Below are 16,908 nucleotides of genomic sequence, written 5' to 3'. Positions count from 1 at the left end.
ACGGTAATTGTCAACAGGTTGAAAGGGACTGTGGCGTCATAAGCCTCGTCGCGAATCATATTTTGCGTTCACGGGCAGCTGTCGCTCGTACAGAAAAGCTAAATGAAAGATAACTGGCTGATGAGGGACGCTACCCAAGACTCGTGTGCGGCTATCAGCATCTGCTGATGTCTCCGAGATTACGGTACGCCTTTCTCGCAGTGCAATATGTTGATGAACTCCGTGATATGCTTTTTCGTATTGGCCCACATAGGTTATTAAAAACTAGAATGGTGAACAGGCACTGCGAATCAGTCGTTTCTACGACAACTCATTTATGGCGAATGATTGTTCATCTGAAGGAAGCGAATGAACAAACAGACTTTAAGCCAGAGTGCCACTCCATCTTCGTGGCATGCTCAGCCTTACCTCCTGTCTAGGGCTCGGCTGCTCTTGTTTTTGCTTTAGCTGTCTTTCGGGCCGTTTACTCAAAACTTTGGAACTAGTACAGGTAAATAGCACATAATTTTCATGTAATAAATAACGTGTTTGAAACGAAACAGAAAGAAGCCGCAGTGATGGCAATGTGGTCAAAGGCAAAGGGAAAGTGCGCTGCTCCGTTTGCGGCGGCGCTGGTTCGAATCCCACTTAGGGCTGAGTTTTCATCTTCTGGGCATCCACCATTCGGACAAAAAATCTTAAAATGTGTTCATTATATATTTGCATTCATGTTCACAATCATAAAAGGCCTCAATTCGGCCTCTTGTTCGCCGTGGTTTTTAGATTTTGTGCGCCTGAATATGCCGAGAAGGGAGGCTAAAAATAGTTCATGATTAAAGGGTTACGCGGATGAACCTGCACGCTTTGAAAGACAATCACCACAACATACTGTGACCTGAGCATTCGGTAGTCGATGGGAATGACCCCACCTTTCGTCCGCGCTGTAGCTACAGATGACGGACAACTTTTCAGATACATACATTACTTAGTTCAGATAACGCGCCTAGTGCGCCATGATAAATTCCTAACATTTTGGAAGCGTACCCAGGTCGTTCCAGAGTTGTTTAGTGATGTCTTACGGCGGTGAACAAGAAGTGCGGTAAAGCGAACATAACTAGTAATCACAGTAAGAAACATAGGTTAGGTATTTATAAATGAAAAAAAAATTAATGAAGGTAAGCAAAGAAAAACAACCTGATGTAACGTGCCCCGTCTTGAGTATGTCGTTTCTGATGGCCGAAACAGACGGACTCAGAGATTAAAACTAGTATTCATTAGCCTCCGCAAGAGGGCTTCAACCATCGCATTGGCGTGCGCGACGCCGGTGGCATGTTATCAATCCGTTATGAATGACTTCATAATCCAGTGGCTTTGCACAGAAGGATTTGGTACCAACCTAAATATTGACGTACTAGTTTTTCGCAGAAAAATTATTATTTCTTAGAAGAATAGTCCCCGACATCGGCTTAGCGTCCCGCGGCGACTCAGTCTTTGATGTTGGCGTAGTGGAGGGCTCCGGATAATTTCGACCACCTGGGGTTCGACCACCTGGGGATAATTTCGACCACCTGGGCTCTGACATCGCACAGTACACGGGCCCCTATAGCATTTCGCCTCCATCGAAACGAGACCGCCGCAGTGGGGATTGAACCCGCGTCTGTCAAGTAAGCAGCCAAGCGCCACTACGACTGAGCCACCGCGGCAGCGCGGCAAGAAAAGCTGAGCGTTTAGTTAGCAAAAATATAAAGCATCCTGAGTACTTGTCCTGCTCCCGGAATTCTTAGATGGCTCTAAAGTATACGTCCGACGCTAGGCAGTGACGTCGTCACGCTCGATGAGCGCTAGCTTTCGTTTTCTTTTCTCACAACGGAAGCCGATGTCATGCAACAGCTTCCACAGCGTCGTCTTGCTGAGCTACGGCAGATCGTCGTTTTCGTTAACCGCTTTCAAAACTTTATCAAGCGTTATATTTTTTTCGATTACGTTCGATGCACATTCTAACGAACAGCGTGTAGCGTAAAGTCCTAGTACCTGACAGAACGGGAGCTTGACAGAGTCACTTTCTGAGGCCGCTTCTTCGGTGAGGTCAGTCGTCCGGAGAGACATTCCGACTTGTACTTCGCGACAGTGCGCGCGCGGTCGTACCCCAACCGGCACTCACAATGTCAAGAATTTCGCGGACTGACTGCTCCAGAAAGCGTACCCTTGTCACTGCATGCGTAAACGTTGACGGTAAGTTGCTTCAACTGCTTTGAAAGCTTCGCAGAACACATCTTTTAAATCAATCATGCAGGCGATGCCCCTCCGGCTTAAGCGGGAGACGCCATTTTTTTTATTTAGGCTGTCCGGACGGCGCAAAACCTAACACAAAGTAAGACGAGTACTGTAAGAGAATTTCATAATTACAGCAGTAAACATAAATAAACTTGGTAACACTAACTAAATCCAAATTACTATAATTGTACTCACAGTACTTGCAAATTTATTGCTTTGAGCAGCCTTCCGCACTACATTTTTGGTCACAAAAAGAGCCCTATTACGTTCCCCAGCCTTGGAAGCGCTATGTATGAAACAGAGTATAGAGCCTAGCGGCGGTTCTCGCTGGGCGTGCTTCGCTGCCTAAGGCGTTGCGGAAACCAATTGCACTTTAGTTGTAATCATAGAAATAGAATTACAGTATACTGATAGCATTATTGGACACATTGTGATAAACACTAGTTTCAGAGCACTGCCCTGTCGAGCCTTTGATGAGAAGCAGGTTAGGCCTAGCAATGCCTATAGTGAGCTGTGCGTTGCCAGCGCGCCGGAGGGCGCCATGTAACTGCAACATGTATCTTGCCGCGTCGCTAGCATGGATGCAAGTCACAGCTAAGCTTATATATCGCAATTTTTATATGACAAATTATCTATATATATCTATATATTTCGCGATCCCCTACGAGTTCGATATATTCAGGCTCGACTGTAATATCTATGCCGCATTGTAATGCTGGTTTAGTTTTAAAGCCAAACTGAGCTTATCTAGCCGCAATCTCGCATCAGTGTAATGGGAACGCCTAGAATTCACGTTTTACCCGCTTTTTTTTTCGTGATTGGCACTCTACCAGCGCTCGAATCGCCCGCGCGTGCACTCCCTTGGGACGTGTGTTCCTACACCGAACGTGAGCGATTAGACCGTCGAGGCGGTTAGCTGCTTTATGCGCACCCATGGAAACCGAAGATCCAATCTATGGAAATTCCGCTGTCCTCATCGGTAATGTATAGCATGTTCCAGGAAACTTGCATTAAGATTTGAAGAAAAAATAATCTGGCACAGTTTGCTAGAATCAAACCAAGAGACTACTATTGGCACTTACCTGGTGGTGGTGAAAAACTTTATAAAGTAGAGCAAGACTTAATGGTTACATCCTAGTGATGGGATTGCTCTTGGATGCGTGTCGTGGCCGGAAGGTGATGCTTCTCAGCTACTTACAAAGCCCAGTCCACTAGCTGCCGTTGGGCAGCCGGGTCAGAACTGGACACCGCAGCCTCCCATCGCTCGAGGTCTGTGAGTTGCCAATCGGCTGGTGGAAGAAGCTCAGAGCAAGAATAAAGAATGTGTGCAAAATCCGTTTTCGGAGCGCCGCAGAGGGTGCATACTGGCGTGAAAAGTCCCGTGTGAACCAGCGCTAAGTGGGCAGGGGAGAGGAAAGTGCGGGATTGTAGCTTTCGCCACGTCACCTGCTGCAATTTCGTGAGAGACGTTAGCCGTTGCTCACGGTAGTGTAGAGTGATCTCGTGATACGCGACCATTCGATCTCGAGCGTCTCCCCAGGCGTCGGCGGCTCCTGCTCGGCTGACGAAACCTCGAGCTAAAGAATGAGCCGCCTCGTTACCTGGGTGGCCGGCGTGGGCCGGGACCCAGAGAAGCTGAATAGGTCGGGTAGAGGCGGGAGACCGGCTTAGAAGCCAGAACGCGGGTTCGGAGATGCGGCCTTTCGCAAAGTTACGGACCGCGGTCTTTGAGTCGTTGAAAATGTGGGTCGCCGATGTAGTAGCGATGGCTAAGGCTACGGCTGCCTCCTCCGCTTCCGCAGGAGTGGAGGCAATGACAGTGCCTGCCGTAATAGGGATGTACGAATTGGACACTACCGCCAGGGCAAAGGCGGAAGAGGAGGTGTAAGAGGCTGCGTCGACGTAGACGCTCTCCGGCTGTGCGCCATAGTGTTTGTGTAGGGCTGCAGCCCGAGCAGCACGACGAGCCGCGTGATGCTTGGGATGCATGTTCTTGGGGAGGGGGAGAATGGTGATGAGGTCCCGTGTGCGGTGTGGGAGGGAGAGAGAAACAACTTTATTGATTTGAGCTCGACGTCTGCTTAGACGCCGTCGATGGGAGTGGTTCCCTCTTCACGGGACCCATATGCTTCCCTAGCCGCCTGGCCCCTGGAGATCAGAACGAGCTGGTCTTCCACGGCGGGGCTGGTTAGCAAGGTCTCCCATCGCTCGGTAAGGGAGGGTGAGGGATGGGGTTGGGTAGTGGGGCAGGCAAGAGTTGGGGCTGCATACTCCAATGACATGTTGTTGAAGTTGCATACTCCAATGACATGTTGGAGCGTGCCTAACTGCGCCTTGCAGAAATCACATTCCTTCTCGTACCTTTCCGGGTACATCTTGTTTTGAAGGTAACGGTGCGGGAAGGATCCTGCCTGTATCTGCCTGTAGATCGCTTGCTGTTAACACTCTGGTAAGCGATTTGTGAGGATCGGGGTAACGTCGCCTCTCCGTCCTGTAATAGTTCGTAATGTCCTTATAACTAATAATGGACTGTGGCTCACCTTCCTCTGCCCGGTATTCCACCTCTCGGGCGAACTGGTGGGCAAGTTCGTTGCCCTCCAGCCCAGAGTGAGCCGGTGTCCATATCAACTCAACTTTCCTTTCAGGAACGTCGGGTTTACTTTTGAGAATTCCTAGTGCCGCAAGGGACACCCACCCCTTTCTGTAACTGTTATACGCCTTTGCGAGTCAGTGACAATTCTTCCCACTTTGGGCTGCGCGAGTGCTAGCGCTATCGCGGCCTCTTCTGCCACCTCTGGAAAAGACGTCTCAATAGAGGCGCAGGTTACGAGCATATCCCGCGTCGTAACTGCCAGCGTGGCTTTCGATGAAAACTTGGGTAATGAAGCGTCTGTGAAGAGAGTGTCGCCCTGTTCTTCTTCTTCTATTTGATCTAATGTCTCCGTCAAAGCCGCTATACGAGCCGCTCTGCGGCCGTCGTTACGACCCGGCCTCATGTTTCGAGGCAGCGGTTTACTGTAGATTTTATGCGCCCACAACCTGGGTAACGGTCCCGTTTCCTTCCGGTCTGCTTCTTGCCAGCCCAACTTGGCAAGAACGCGACGTCCCGCCGAAGTTTGACTGAGCCGGACTCTTTGATTAGACAGATGAGCTTCTATTAACTCTTCAACGTTGTTGTGCTTGGCCATGCCGAGAAGCTTGTCGGTCAAGGAATGCGTCGGTATGCCCAGCGCCATCTTGGTTGCCTTGCGTATAATAACGTTCAACTGGTCCTGGTCTGTCTTGAGTAACTTCAGGTATACGGCGCCGCGTAAACGATGCGCGACGTCACGAAGGCCTGGACGAGCGTCAGTGCATCGTCCTCCTTGAATCCTCTTTTTCTGTTCGTTACTCTTCTGATCATGTGCGAAATTTGTTCCGTTGAAACCTTGATCTGGTATATCGACGCCCCCGCCTTGCCGTTGTTCTGGAAGATGACACCCAGAATACGTGCTTGCGTGGTTGGCGTTATGTTCGCCCCATCGATGGTGACGCGGATGTCCTCTTGGTCTCCTTGCTTTCTCCTGGGCTTGATGACGAGTAACTCTGTCTTCTGGGGCGAGCAACTGAGGCCGCACGATTGAGCGAACTCGTGCACGGCCTTTGCCACTCTCTGAAGGGTCTCCTCCATCCAACTCTCCGACCCTGCCCTCGACGTCCACACGGTGATATCGTCTGCGTAAAGAGCGTGATCTGTGCCCTCTATGTCTTGAAGCAAAGTCGGGAGAGGGAGGAGTGCCAGGTTGAAGAGAAGCGGCGAAAGAACCGACCCTTGCGGGGTGCCTCTGTCTCCCAGGGCTATTGGTTTCGACTTCTCTCCAATTTTGATTGTTGCCGTTCTGTTGGTTAAGAAATCCTGCACATACTTGAAGGTGCGCTTCCCGCACCCCGTTTGGCGCAGGTTACGGAAGATACTTTCGTGTGTGACGTTATCGGTGTGGGAGGGAGAAGGTGTGGGTATAGTAGCCAGGGGGGTGTAGGCCAATGGCGTCAATAATGTGACGGCCGGCTAGGGTGGAGGAGAGCCGATCAAGTTGGGCAGATCGATGGGCCTCGGTGAGCTCGGCGAGGGTGTTGTGTACGCCCATCTTAAGAAGGCGTTCATTCGACGTGTGCTGGGGGAGGTTGAGGGCCGTCTTGTACGCCTGACGGATGAGGCAGTTGACTTTGTTCTCCTCTACTCGGGAGAGGAAGAGATAGTGCAGGGAGTATACTACACGGCTAAGGACGAAAGCCTGAATCAGGCGGCGGAGGTCGTGTTCCCGCATGCCTCGGTGTTTGTTAGCGATTCGTCTGATGAGGCGAACGGTTTGTTGAACGGTAGCAGTGAGCTTGGTGATTGTGGCAGTGTTCTTGCCATTGTTCTGGAGAACCATCCCCAGGATGCAAACTTTGTCTACCTCTTGTATGTGACATTGATGCCAGGTGGGGGAGTTTTGTCCAGTCTTCCCCGAGGGGGACGAAGGACCAGAAGTTCCGATATTGTAGGAGAGCATGCAAGGCCGACCTGATGGGCATAGGAGGTCACCACATCTGCCCCCGCTTGTAGTGCATCTTCAAGGGTGTCGACATTACCCGTGGAGGTCCACAGGGTGATGTCGTCCTCTTATAAAGAGTGCGAGAGGGCAGGAATGGCTGCAGGAGCCTTTGCCATAGGGATGAGAGTTATATTAAATAGAAGCAGGGAGAGTACCGATTCCTGAGGGGTACCTCGGCTACCGAGGGTGAAAACAGGGGAGGAGAGTGAGCCAAAAGTGATTTCAGCTGTGCGGTGGCGGAAGAAGGCTGAGATGTACTGATGGGTACGAGTGCCGACGTGTACCTCTCCGAGTGGCACTTACCTGGAGCTAGCTCCAGTGCTAATAATAATAATAATTTGGTTTTTGGGGAAAGGAAATGACGCAGTATTTGTCTAATATATCGTTGGACACCTGAACCACGCCGTAAGGCAAGGGATAAAGGAGGGAGTGAAAGAAGAAAGGAAGAAAGAGGTGCTGTAGTGGAGGGCTCCGGAATAATTTCGGCCACCTGGGGATCTTTAACGTGCACTAACATCGCACAGCACACGGGCGCCTTGGCGTTTTGCCTCCATAAAAATGCAGCTGGTGAATTCGTGCTGTTTCATCTAAATAGTTATATGGATTATGCGGGGTTGGAAATTGTGACATATGTTTGTCTATTTATATAGTTTTCTATATTGTATACATCCGCAGGTTACTGGCGGAATTTTATCTTTTGTCCATGATCACCTGTGCAAATTGTACACTAGGTTGCAATTTCGTGCTCCAGTTTGACACGGTCGTAAACTGCTTGGTGCCATGGCTACTGATTTAGAGAAGATTGCTAGACTATGCTACATATAAGGTGTCACAGCATCCGTGGTGGTTCACTTAAAAGAATGGCGTTATTGACTTGTAGCAGTTATACTAAGGTAGATTTTTGCAGCAGTAGTTGTATGGACAACATTTTAAAATGTGTTTGCATCGTCGGCTTGGCCGGCGCAGTGGGCCAAAGCCGAAACCTCTCGCGTTTACCTCCTATTAAAAAAGACGAAAAGCTTCGAAAGGAACTTACAGGGGTGGTCACGTCATTTTGAGCAGGTAGACATGTTGGCAACGGGGAAGGTCGCAGAAACAGTTCGTGCTGTGAAATTATGCAAACCAAACCTACAGCATTTCATGTCATCGCGAAAGTCCCGAGTTCAGCTTTAATCGCACAGGAAATAAAAATATTCTATCTCAGCTCCAGGTTTGTTTCCAATGAAATTCATTCCCGCCCGGAGCGCTTCTAGAACCAGCGCCCGAACAAAATGGTCCAGACCATTCGCTACAGGGCTTACTATATCTCACCCGGTTCACCTGGCTATGAATATAGTTCCCATCGTTTATTCAATAAACAACTTCTTTGTAAGGAATTTCTCCCACTGCTGTGTTCATCAAATGTGGCCTGCGATGCTTCGCAGCCTTCAGCTTTCCCACAAGAAACTCCTTAGAACTTTTCGCCGTCAGAAGAAGCGGGGATTTTTTACGAACTGTATGCGGTAGGCGGCGTTAGGCATAGGCATTTCGCCTTCATCGAAGTGCATCCACCGCCGGCAGGATTCAGCTCCGGGACCTTGGGCTCAAGAGCCGAAGGCCAAAAGATCTGAACCAAGTTTCTGAACATGTTAAAAGGACATTGATCATAACTGCATGAAAGTCATGTCCTCAGTAAAAATCGCTTGTTCGGCACTTTGTGGGTATGTGGATGTTTGTTCTGTACCCAATATGCATTTATTTTTAATAAAACTGGATTTAAAACAATATTTTTCTCTTCCCACCACTCGGACCAAATTCGTTATCTCACGACCGTATAGGAGGCCGTGATCACTGTTTGGATGTGAACGGGAGTGCAGCCTAAGCTCACAACTCCACTTAGGATCAGTTTTAACATCATTGCAGAATACCATGTAAAAATGACCGCTGGTAGCAATACCTGAACTTCGTTTGTTAATATTCTCTAGTTTATAAAACCTCTGTTCTCGAAAGGTACCTCAATGTATTTTGGAGGAACCACTCAGGTGGACTGAATTTTAGTTTGGGAGAAATTACTAATTAGCTTCCACTTGGGAAAAGTTTTCCTTTGTAATTGCGTGGCTATGCTCAGGTAGATGCTAGTGAATAGTATCTCCCTATATGGTTCCGGGGGAAGTATTCTCTTTTTCATTATAACGCGGTGTTTTATTGATACAAACACTTAGGTTTATCCTGTGGTCTTTAAGTATCTGTTATTTTCTGGGTGGAAGGAATAGTGAAAGGAAAAATGTCACGCCTTTGAAAGTTGGGTACTGTATTGGACAACGCCAAAAAAAGACTAGAATTGTAAACAACACTTCAAAGACATGTCCAAGGCTTCTTACAGATATATCGCCTCATACGCGGAGACATGCAGCACTTCCTGCACTTCCGCGCGCTGGACACCTGACATAGGCATCTAAAGCGCTCCGGTTTACCGCATATTAACTATGCTAAACTTCTAATGAGATATACACTAATTGGCACTCTTTATAAATGTGAATAACCGCAAGCAGGCCGCATATATTGGTCGGCATAAAGCTTATGGTTTTATGACGGCAGGCTTGTACTTTACACGTTGATTTCCTGACTTCGACAATCAACAGTACTGGTGATAAAACGCCCAGTAACGCTTCACAATTTACGTTATGAACGGAAATATTTTCCGCGGTAGCCGTTCGGTCTGTTAAAACACTTAAAACACAGAAGGAATTAAAGCGACTTGGCCAGTTAATTCGGCAGTAAGGCTGTTTCTTGGAGAAATTGACTGTTTCGTGTACAGACTGATTTCCTTTCCTCCTCATGTTAGATCAACCAGGGACATAGAGACATAGCACCAGATATCACAACCGCGTTCAGTAAGAAGAGACGCCCTCTAGTTGGCACCCCACACGAACGCTACACAGGGTTTCATTAGCCTTCTGATGATATTAAAAGATCTACAGAAATCTCAGCCCTGGATCACTGGTGCATTCAGCGCCAGGAAAACGAAAGTGTTTCATCATCGAAGCACCTGCAGGTCCCACAATCGACCCGGCGATGTGTCGCTGATATGTGACCGACGTGGGGGCATGTTAGATGTGAGACATCGCTTAAGCCTTTCGGTTGTGAAATTAGGCGGTGTGAGCGTAGGCACAGGCTTCCTTCAGAAGTTGCATTAAAGGAGCGACGCTTCCTAACGTACAGCTGAGAGCGCAAAAGCGGCGAGAACAATTCCTAACCAAGAGGAGCAGCCGCTGGAAGACGCTTGTGAGATGTAATTGCTGCCGACTTCGTTTCCACTGGACGGCGGTATATCCGCAGTGGGCGCTTTTTTCCGGGACGGTGTCGTTTGTTCCTTGTTGCCTGACACCGTCGTGGCGGGAGTGCTGTAAGAGTAAAGAATAAGAAGAAAATGAGTGAGAGGCACCGTGAGGAGTGGATTATATCTTTTTTGTTTCCCGAGCATTTCTTCTGGTTTTCCTACTACCTATACAGCGGACATTGAGTTGCGGAGCAATTATGAATCAGCAGAGCAAGGGACCAAGAATGATAAGCAACCGTGCCAGCCTTATGCAAGCGTAGCTCGCACCTTCGCGGTTAAACAGCAAAACACGTACTAAAATTCCGCTGGAGGTTTACATATGCGCGAGCGCATAAGCATATGGGATCGTACGCTAGGTTATATCATTGTCCTAGAACTGTTACTTCAGTCATCAGTGATGTGAAGCTTCCGTTCAAGTCACAACAAAGCTTTAAATTCATGCCTCGTTCACTCAGTCATCCTGTTCGGTAAGAACGTGGAACGCAGAACTTAAGACAATGGCTGGGAAAAGTAAATGCCTGCTTAGGTGGTCCGTACTGAAAACTATGGAGCGGGTTTGGAATGGACCTTCTAAAGAGCCAGGCCGCGCTGGAAATATAGTGCGGAGCATCTTGGAAAGCGTGAACGCCCACAAGGAAAAGAATGGATGATGATCAGTACAGGTCCGCAGTATCAAGGCTACCCTACTCTCTTCGCCAACATCCACCTTTAGGGTCGGTAATCCAAGAACGAATGTTGAGGAAACTGGTACGAAAGAAGAGGCAATGCACTCGTGCAAATGATCTACATAGGTGGAAAAAATAGTGCGGCTCCCAGTGTAGTTTTGTTCACTATGTGACAGTTATCACTCACAAGCAAAACCATTTACGTAAAGACCACATACTACTAGTGAGCTACTGTAGATTTTAGTGATGTAGGGTACAGTAATCGGCACAACAGCTGCTGAGTTTGGAGGACTGCTGTTGTATTTGTTATTACTTTACTGATCTAAAGGAAATGTGCTTCAACCTCTGCCTCAATCTTTCTTTACTATTTCATATGCTTCACCACCAGCGCATGGTAATGAGCCTCGGAACTTGGTCGCATGGCTGTCGCCATTCACATAAACAGAGAGAATTTTCCTCATGCGGCAGCCATCCAATATTCAGCTCGTAGCTTCCAACGTACTGCACGCCACCGGTGTCCGGTATGAAGCATAAAACTTGGTCACGCCGACGCGACACATACTAAATGTGTCGAGATATGTAAGTATAAAAAGGACAATTTTGTTGTGAAAACGCTATTAGCGTAATTGTTATCGTATTTTTAAATGTGTTTTTCTTCTTAGTTCTTGGTTCTGCAGATTATGTGCCAGCTCAGGCGTATACGACTATATCAGACTCTTCGAGTTTTTATGATTTTACAGCTAGAAATGAAAGGCGAGCAGGACAGTTCAAACAGAAACAAAAGATGAAGAAGATTCCAGCTAGGAGAGATGAAATTTCTTTTGTGCTAAAGCTCAGTTTTAAAGTACAATGATCGGTCGGTGCTCAAAACGTAAAACGATCCCCGTTTTTATTTACTCATTCAGTAACCTTTTTTTTTCTTTCGTGTTCGAATCATCGCGTTCGTGTATGATTTGTCCCCGACACTCCTGCATTTTTACGTTATTGCTAAGCACATAGTAACCTTTCATGCGCAGTGTAGAAATGAACATTCAGCTCTTAATGCGGCTTGTGTTTGCCTTGCACTGAATTTTTTTGCTGTTCAGCATCTGGGAGTCAGTGCACCTGGCTCTTATCTTGGGCGATTTCATAACGTTGTTTTTCTCTTCCATGCTCATGCATGATGAGCGAACGCAAAAGCGTTTATCGCAACACCAACGGAGTAACGAGAGAAAATATAAGTGGTGGCGCCTTTTTTCGAGGTTGGGTAATTCTTGCTGGCGGTTTGAGTATTTATAGGGGAAAGTCCATTGGTCACTGTGCCAAGTTGTCGGCGCTGGATGTAGGTAGCGTCGATAATTATCACATTGCCCCTATGAGGGTGTCCTACCTACTGCCATGAAACTATGATCGAATGTTATTCACGTCTTGCAAAGCTGCTTTCCACGAAAACATCGTCACGGGTTTTTTCGTTGATGAGACGCGTGATAGGAGAAAGCGGCCTGCATAGGGCTTCGAGGAGGCCATTCCGTTAGCGGTGCATGAACTAAATATCAAACGAAGAGATGACTGCTTCCAACCTATTCGTCCTCCTTATCTAGTGGCGACTTGGGTACTCTCCCTTTCTGAGACATCACACACGTTCAAAGGATGTCGAAGATTTTTAAATCTTATGGTAAGAGGCTTAACTTTCATTTCGACGCCTGGAGAGATCATAGCATTGCCATCGACCACTGGTGGGATTGTCGCATATTACGGCATACACATGCAAACTGCTAACAGCAACCTACGATCCGACTCCAAGACTGTCCTGCTGATGAACTGAAGGGTTGAATGGTTGCGGGAAAAAAAAAACAATGTATTTGGCCGGCACTCACATATAATCGTGAACCTGGGGCAAAAAGTGCTGTGAATGAGAGAAAAGACTACTCAGCGAAGACTACAGAAGGGCAATTATATGTCCAACGGTGAGAGACAAAACGAATGCATCCAGGATAAAAGAATGCGGGCGCATGATACGCTAGTTGACTTGAAGAACAAGTAATAGGCACCTGTAAGGTGTACAATGCGTTGAACTAATCATCAGTAGCCACAAAAGGAACCTATTGATAATTATCGTATGGGAGACGTTGTTAACGGTAACAGATAGTCAGATAGAAGGAATAATGCAGAATATTTGATGAAAATGGCTGCTGCTGACGCATCACAAAGACTATTAGAGATCGTTAAGAAAGGTCTTTGCCCCGCGGTCAAATAAAATCGGTTGTTAGTAGAACACACTGCATATATATATATATATATATATATATATATATATATATATATATATATATATATATATATATATATATATATATATATATATATATATATATATATATATATATATATATATATATATATATATGAGAGGCCACGGGCTTGTGGATCTTCAGCGCGTTTGCGAGCGGCGTGCGAAGAGCATTCGTCCTCTGTTCGGCCCGTCTTACGTCTACAGAGTACCTGCATCGTTCAGGGTACTACGTCCCACCACGACTGCACCCATGGCCTTCTCGAAACACGGCTTAGTTAAGTGCCACGACGCCGGTGGAGGCTTTATCTTGACTAGTGCGGTTGCTGCTGCACACGATCGCAGGCTGCCACGCCATCCATTCATTTCATGATATTTTCTTCAGGGATGTTTCATGGTGTTTGGCGGCTTCTTGTTGCGAGCAATGCCCCCCCCCCCCCCCCCCTCTTCTGATGACGACGAAATTAGAATGCGGCTTGAGACACGGGCTTTGTGCATGGCGTGGCCACGTGCCCGGAACCGAGCGCGCTCCAACCAAAAACTACAAACGTAGCGGACACTACACGGACAGGAGATGGCTCCGCGAATGTTGGGGAATTAAATTATGACAGCTAGCGGTATAAAATATGCAGACACGGAGGAAGCAGAAGGGAAAAAGCAGACCCGGTGAAACCGCACACGGGGCACTGAAAGTGTATCCGCACAACGCATTTTATCCGTTGATATCACTCACCGTTTCAGGAGGAAGGGCCTCCACAGGTCGCAAAAGTTATTTCGCATTTCAGTGCCCGCAGTGTAGTTGTGAGGTCGGAGGTAGATATACTGCTGCTTCTCCTTAGAGTACAGAGGCCAGTCGGCACCCGATACCGGCACGGTTGGTTTCCTGCGAACAAATCGATAGCACATTGAAAATCATCCCATTTTGCCTTAAACGCTTATATCACTTTGTTAACAGTAGCTATGGTCTAGACCACGTTCGAAGGCATGGTTGAGTGCCTACTCTTATTCAAGAGGTATTTAGCAAAGTTTCAGCACTAGACTTTACAGACAAAAGAGTAAGGTTACATTTCTTTCGAACGATCTTAAATATGAGGAAATATTTGCGTAGATGACACCGTTTTACTACCGTGCAGGTTACACAGTGTCTTATGAGCGTGCATGAGTTTTAGCCCCGTGTGCGTTGCTATTGGTGCCGATGGTATATTCATCTTTGTAAAGTCATCTTTGTAAACTTTGTAAAGTCATCTTTGTAAAACGGAGACCCATGTGAAGACCTCGTCGCGCTACAGATGAATGCCTGAGAGATTTCCTTACAAATGCAGAAGCCGCTGACGGTTATGATTTTAGTTTATATTTTTTAGCAAGAATAGTGACAAACTTCCATAAAAGAACTTAAGGCAAATTTTTGCATTCGTTGAGTCTAACGAGCGAACACACTCTTAATTAAAGCAGGGCACATATGGGTAAGGCATGGCGGAGACGGTACATGTGTAGAGCTGTGACAAAGAAACTGCTTTTACAAGGAACAATGTACTTACCCTGTTTTTACGTAATTCGATATGGTAACCACTAGCTCTTTCATGAAGTCTTCTTCCTCGCTCGTGTAGTGCGTCATATTCAGCTCATTTTTAAGGGTGTGCCAAAGCTGTGGCCAGTGCTTCTTTTCTTCCTTGAGGAACGGCAGCGCACCCGTGGCGAAGAACAGGTCTTCGCCGTGGAAGACGCCTACCCATTCAGGCCACACGTTGAACGACGACTTGTGCGCATAGAGGTACCTGTACGTCTTAATTCCCTCAGCCGATGCCTTGTCGGCGAAGAAGACAACTGGGCAGTAGAACCCACCATCGCCAATTATGTCGCTGAAAAGTGAAAGCACTTCTTCCCTGGTGTGGTGGATAGAGTAGTCTCCGAAATAGTGCTTGACAATCACTCTCGCAGCTGAGACTGGCAAGTTGAACAGCGTACTGACGGTCAACGTCACAATGAGTCTGTAGTCCCCGTCCAGAGAAAACGCGGCGCCGACCTGATCCGTAAGTTTGGCGACGTTGTAGGCGAACACGGAGCCCTCATTTGCAACTGTTCCCAGGAACACTTCCTTCGCAGATATTTTATCGGCCGCATTCGCTAGCAACGGGTCTATCGGGAGATAGTCATCACCGTTCACGGGTGGAAAGATTTGATCCTGAACGCGCTCTTTCGCAAGTCTGTCGTATATTTCACGAGCGTCAGCCTTCTTCAGACAAGCTATAGACTCTTTGAGCTGCTCATCAAGGCTCCTCGTACCGTCGTAGCAACCAGCGCCTCCCGCCACTGCCATGAACTTTCCTGAGCCTTTGTACGGCTCCCCGACAATCATAGACATTGTAGACCCGCTCTGAAGAAAGATCCTCTTGAAGAGGCCATTACCTTGAGGAGATATTGAGTGCAGAGCGACGGATATAGCGCCGGCGCTTTGACCACCGAGCGTAACGTCGGCCGGATTCCCTCCGAAAGCACCGATGTTTTTCTGCACCCACTGCAAGGCCAAGTGTTGGTCCCAGAGGCCCCAGTTACCCGGGAACTCCTTTGTGCCGGCTGTTAGAAAACCGAAGATGCTCACTCGATAATTGAAGCCAACTGCGATCACGTTGGAGAGCGATACGAAGTTGGACAAGTCGTGGACGAAAAGCATCGAGTCGCCCCACTGAAACCCGCCGCCGTGAATGAAAACAAAGACCGGAAGATCAGGCCTGCACCGCTCGGAGGCGCCGCATGCCGACGCGGGCCTCCAGACGTTGATGTAGAGGCAGTCCTCCGACGCGAACGAGTTGTCGATCTTCGTATCGAGCACGAAGGGAAAGTCGAGCTGCATGCACGGGCTGGGCTTCTTCGTGGCGTCGTACGTTCCATTCCATGGCTTCGGGGACTGAGGCTTTTCGAAGCGGAGGTCCCCTACGGGGGGCATAGCGTACGGTATTCCGAGAAAGCTGTCCACTCCATGACCCCTGAGGATTTCGCGTCGGCCGGCGACAAGCCCGTCGGTTATCCGAACGACGGGAGAAGCTGCAGCGTCGTCGGCCACTTCGTTTGCATTCGCCCAACACAACAACGAGGCGCATAATAAGACGACTGCCAGCAGCGCTGTTTGCAGCGGCGCCATGGTGTGACAGAGCGGCAACAATCGCTATGAGCTAGAGCGCCAACTTCACGCGACGAGTTATAGCGTTCCCCCTCCCACGATGATTCGCGAGCTTCGAAGCGAGACGATTGCTGCCGGGCGGCGAGAGGGGAAAGGCCCTTGCTAACTTTATTTTTTCTTTCTCTGACTAGCTCCGTGTTCCCCAACGGAACAGGTTTCAGGTCTGTTGATCCTCCTGGCCTTCGGAGAGGGAGCACAATTTCTATCACCCAGGCTTGTACTTGTCGCTTATAGGCGTGCTTGATCCCTACACCTGGTGGCGAAGAATTTACTAGGGGGAATGACACATATTTATTTCTCTCTAGGCAAGCTAAGATAGAGCTCCTGCCGTCTACGCAGACGCTTCACCTGGCAATGGTCCAAACTTGATGTCTTCGTCCAACATACCCTTTCACTTGCACCGCATGGAGCATGATGAGCGAAATTAACCCCCCCCCCCCCCCCTAGGAGCTTGTTTTTTGTGGCGAAATTTCCAAGAAGCAGGCCAAAAATTCCCCTAATTTTTCTTCTATTTCTGCTTATACATTATTAAAGTGGCAGGAGCTTTGCGCACGCGCACTGTAAAAATTCTAGATAAATATAAAAATACGATATGTTTGCGCCATGCCTCGATGGTATTTCTGGGGAACGTAGTCGCTTGCAACATT

At 48.0% G+C, this 16,908-nt stretch overlaps 1 protein-coding gene across 1 annotated transcript; it reads right to left on the bottom strand.

Moving 5' to 3' along the window:
* Positions 1-8,218: 8,218 nt before the first annotated feature.
* LOC144136373 (acetylcholinesterase-1-like) lies at positions 8,219-16,657 on the bottom strand. The gene is made up of 3 exons (XM_077668650.1): positions 14,622-16,657; positions 13,817-13,966; positions 8,219-10,213 (listed from the first exon to the last, which is right to left on the bottom strand). The coding sequence occupies exons 1-3, from the start codon at positions 16,220-16,222 to the stop codon at positions 10,021-10,023; spliced, it is 1,944 nt and encodes a 647-aa protein (XP_077524776.1). The 5' UTR covers positions 16,223-16,657; the 3' UTR covers positions 8,219-10,020.
* Positions 16,658-16,908: the final 251 nt, after the last annotated feature.

The sequence above is a fragment of the Amblyomma americanum genome, chromosome 6 (assembly GCF_052857255.1).
Source record: "Amblyomma americanum isolate KBUSLIRL-KWMA chromosome 6, ASM5285725v1, whole genome shotgun sequence".
Lineage (NCBI taxonomy): Eukaryota > Metazoa > Arthropoda > Arachnida > Ixodida > Ixodidae > Amblyomma > Amblyomma americanum.
Note: the sequence above shows the minus strand (reverse complement) of the source record. Positions and strands in the feature narration are given on the sequence as shown.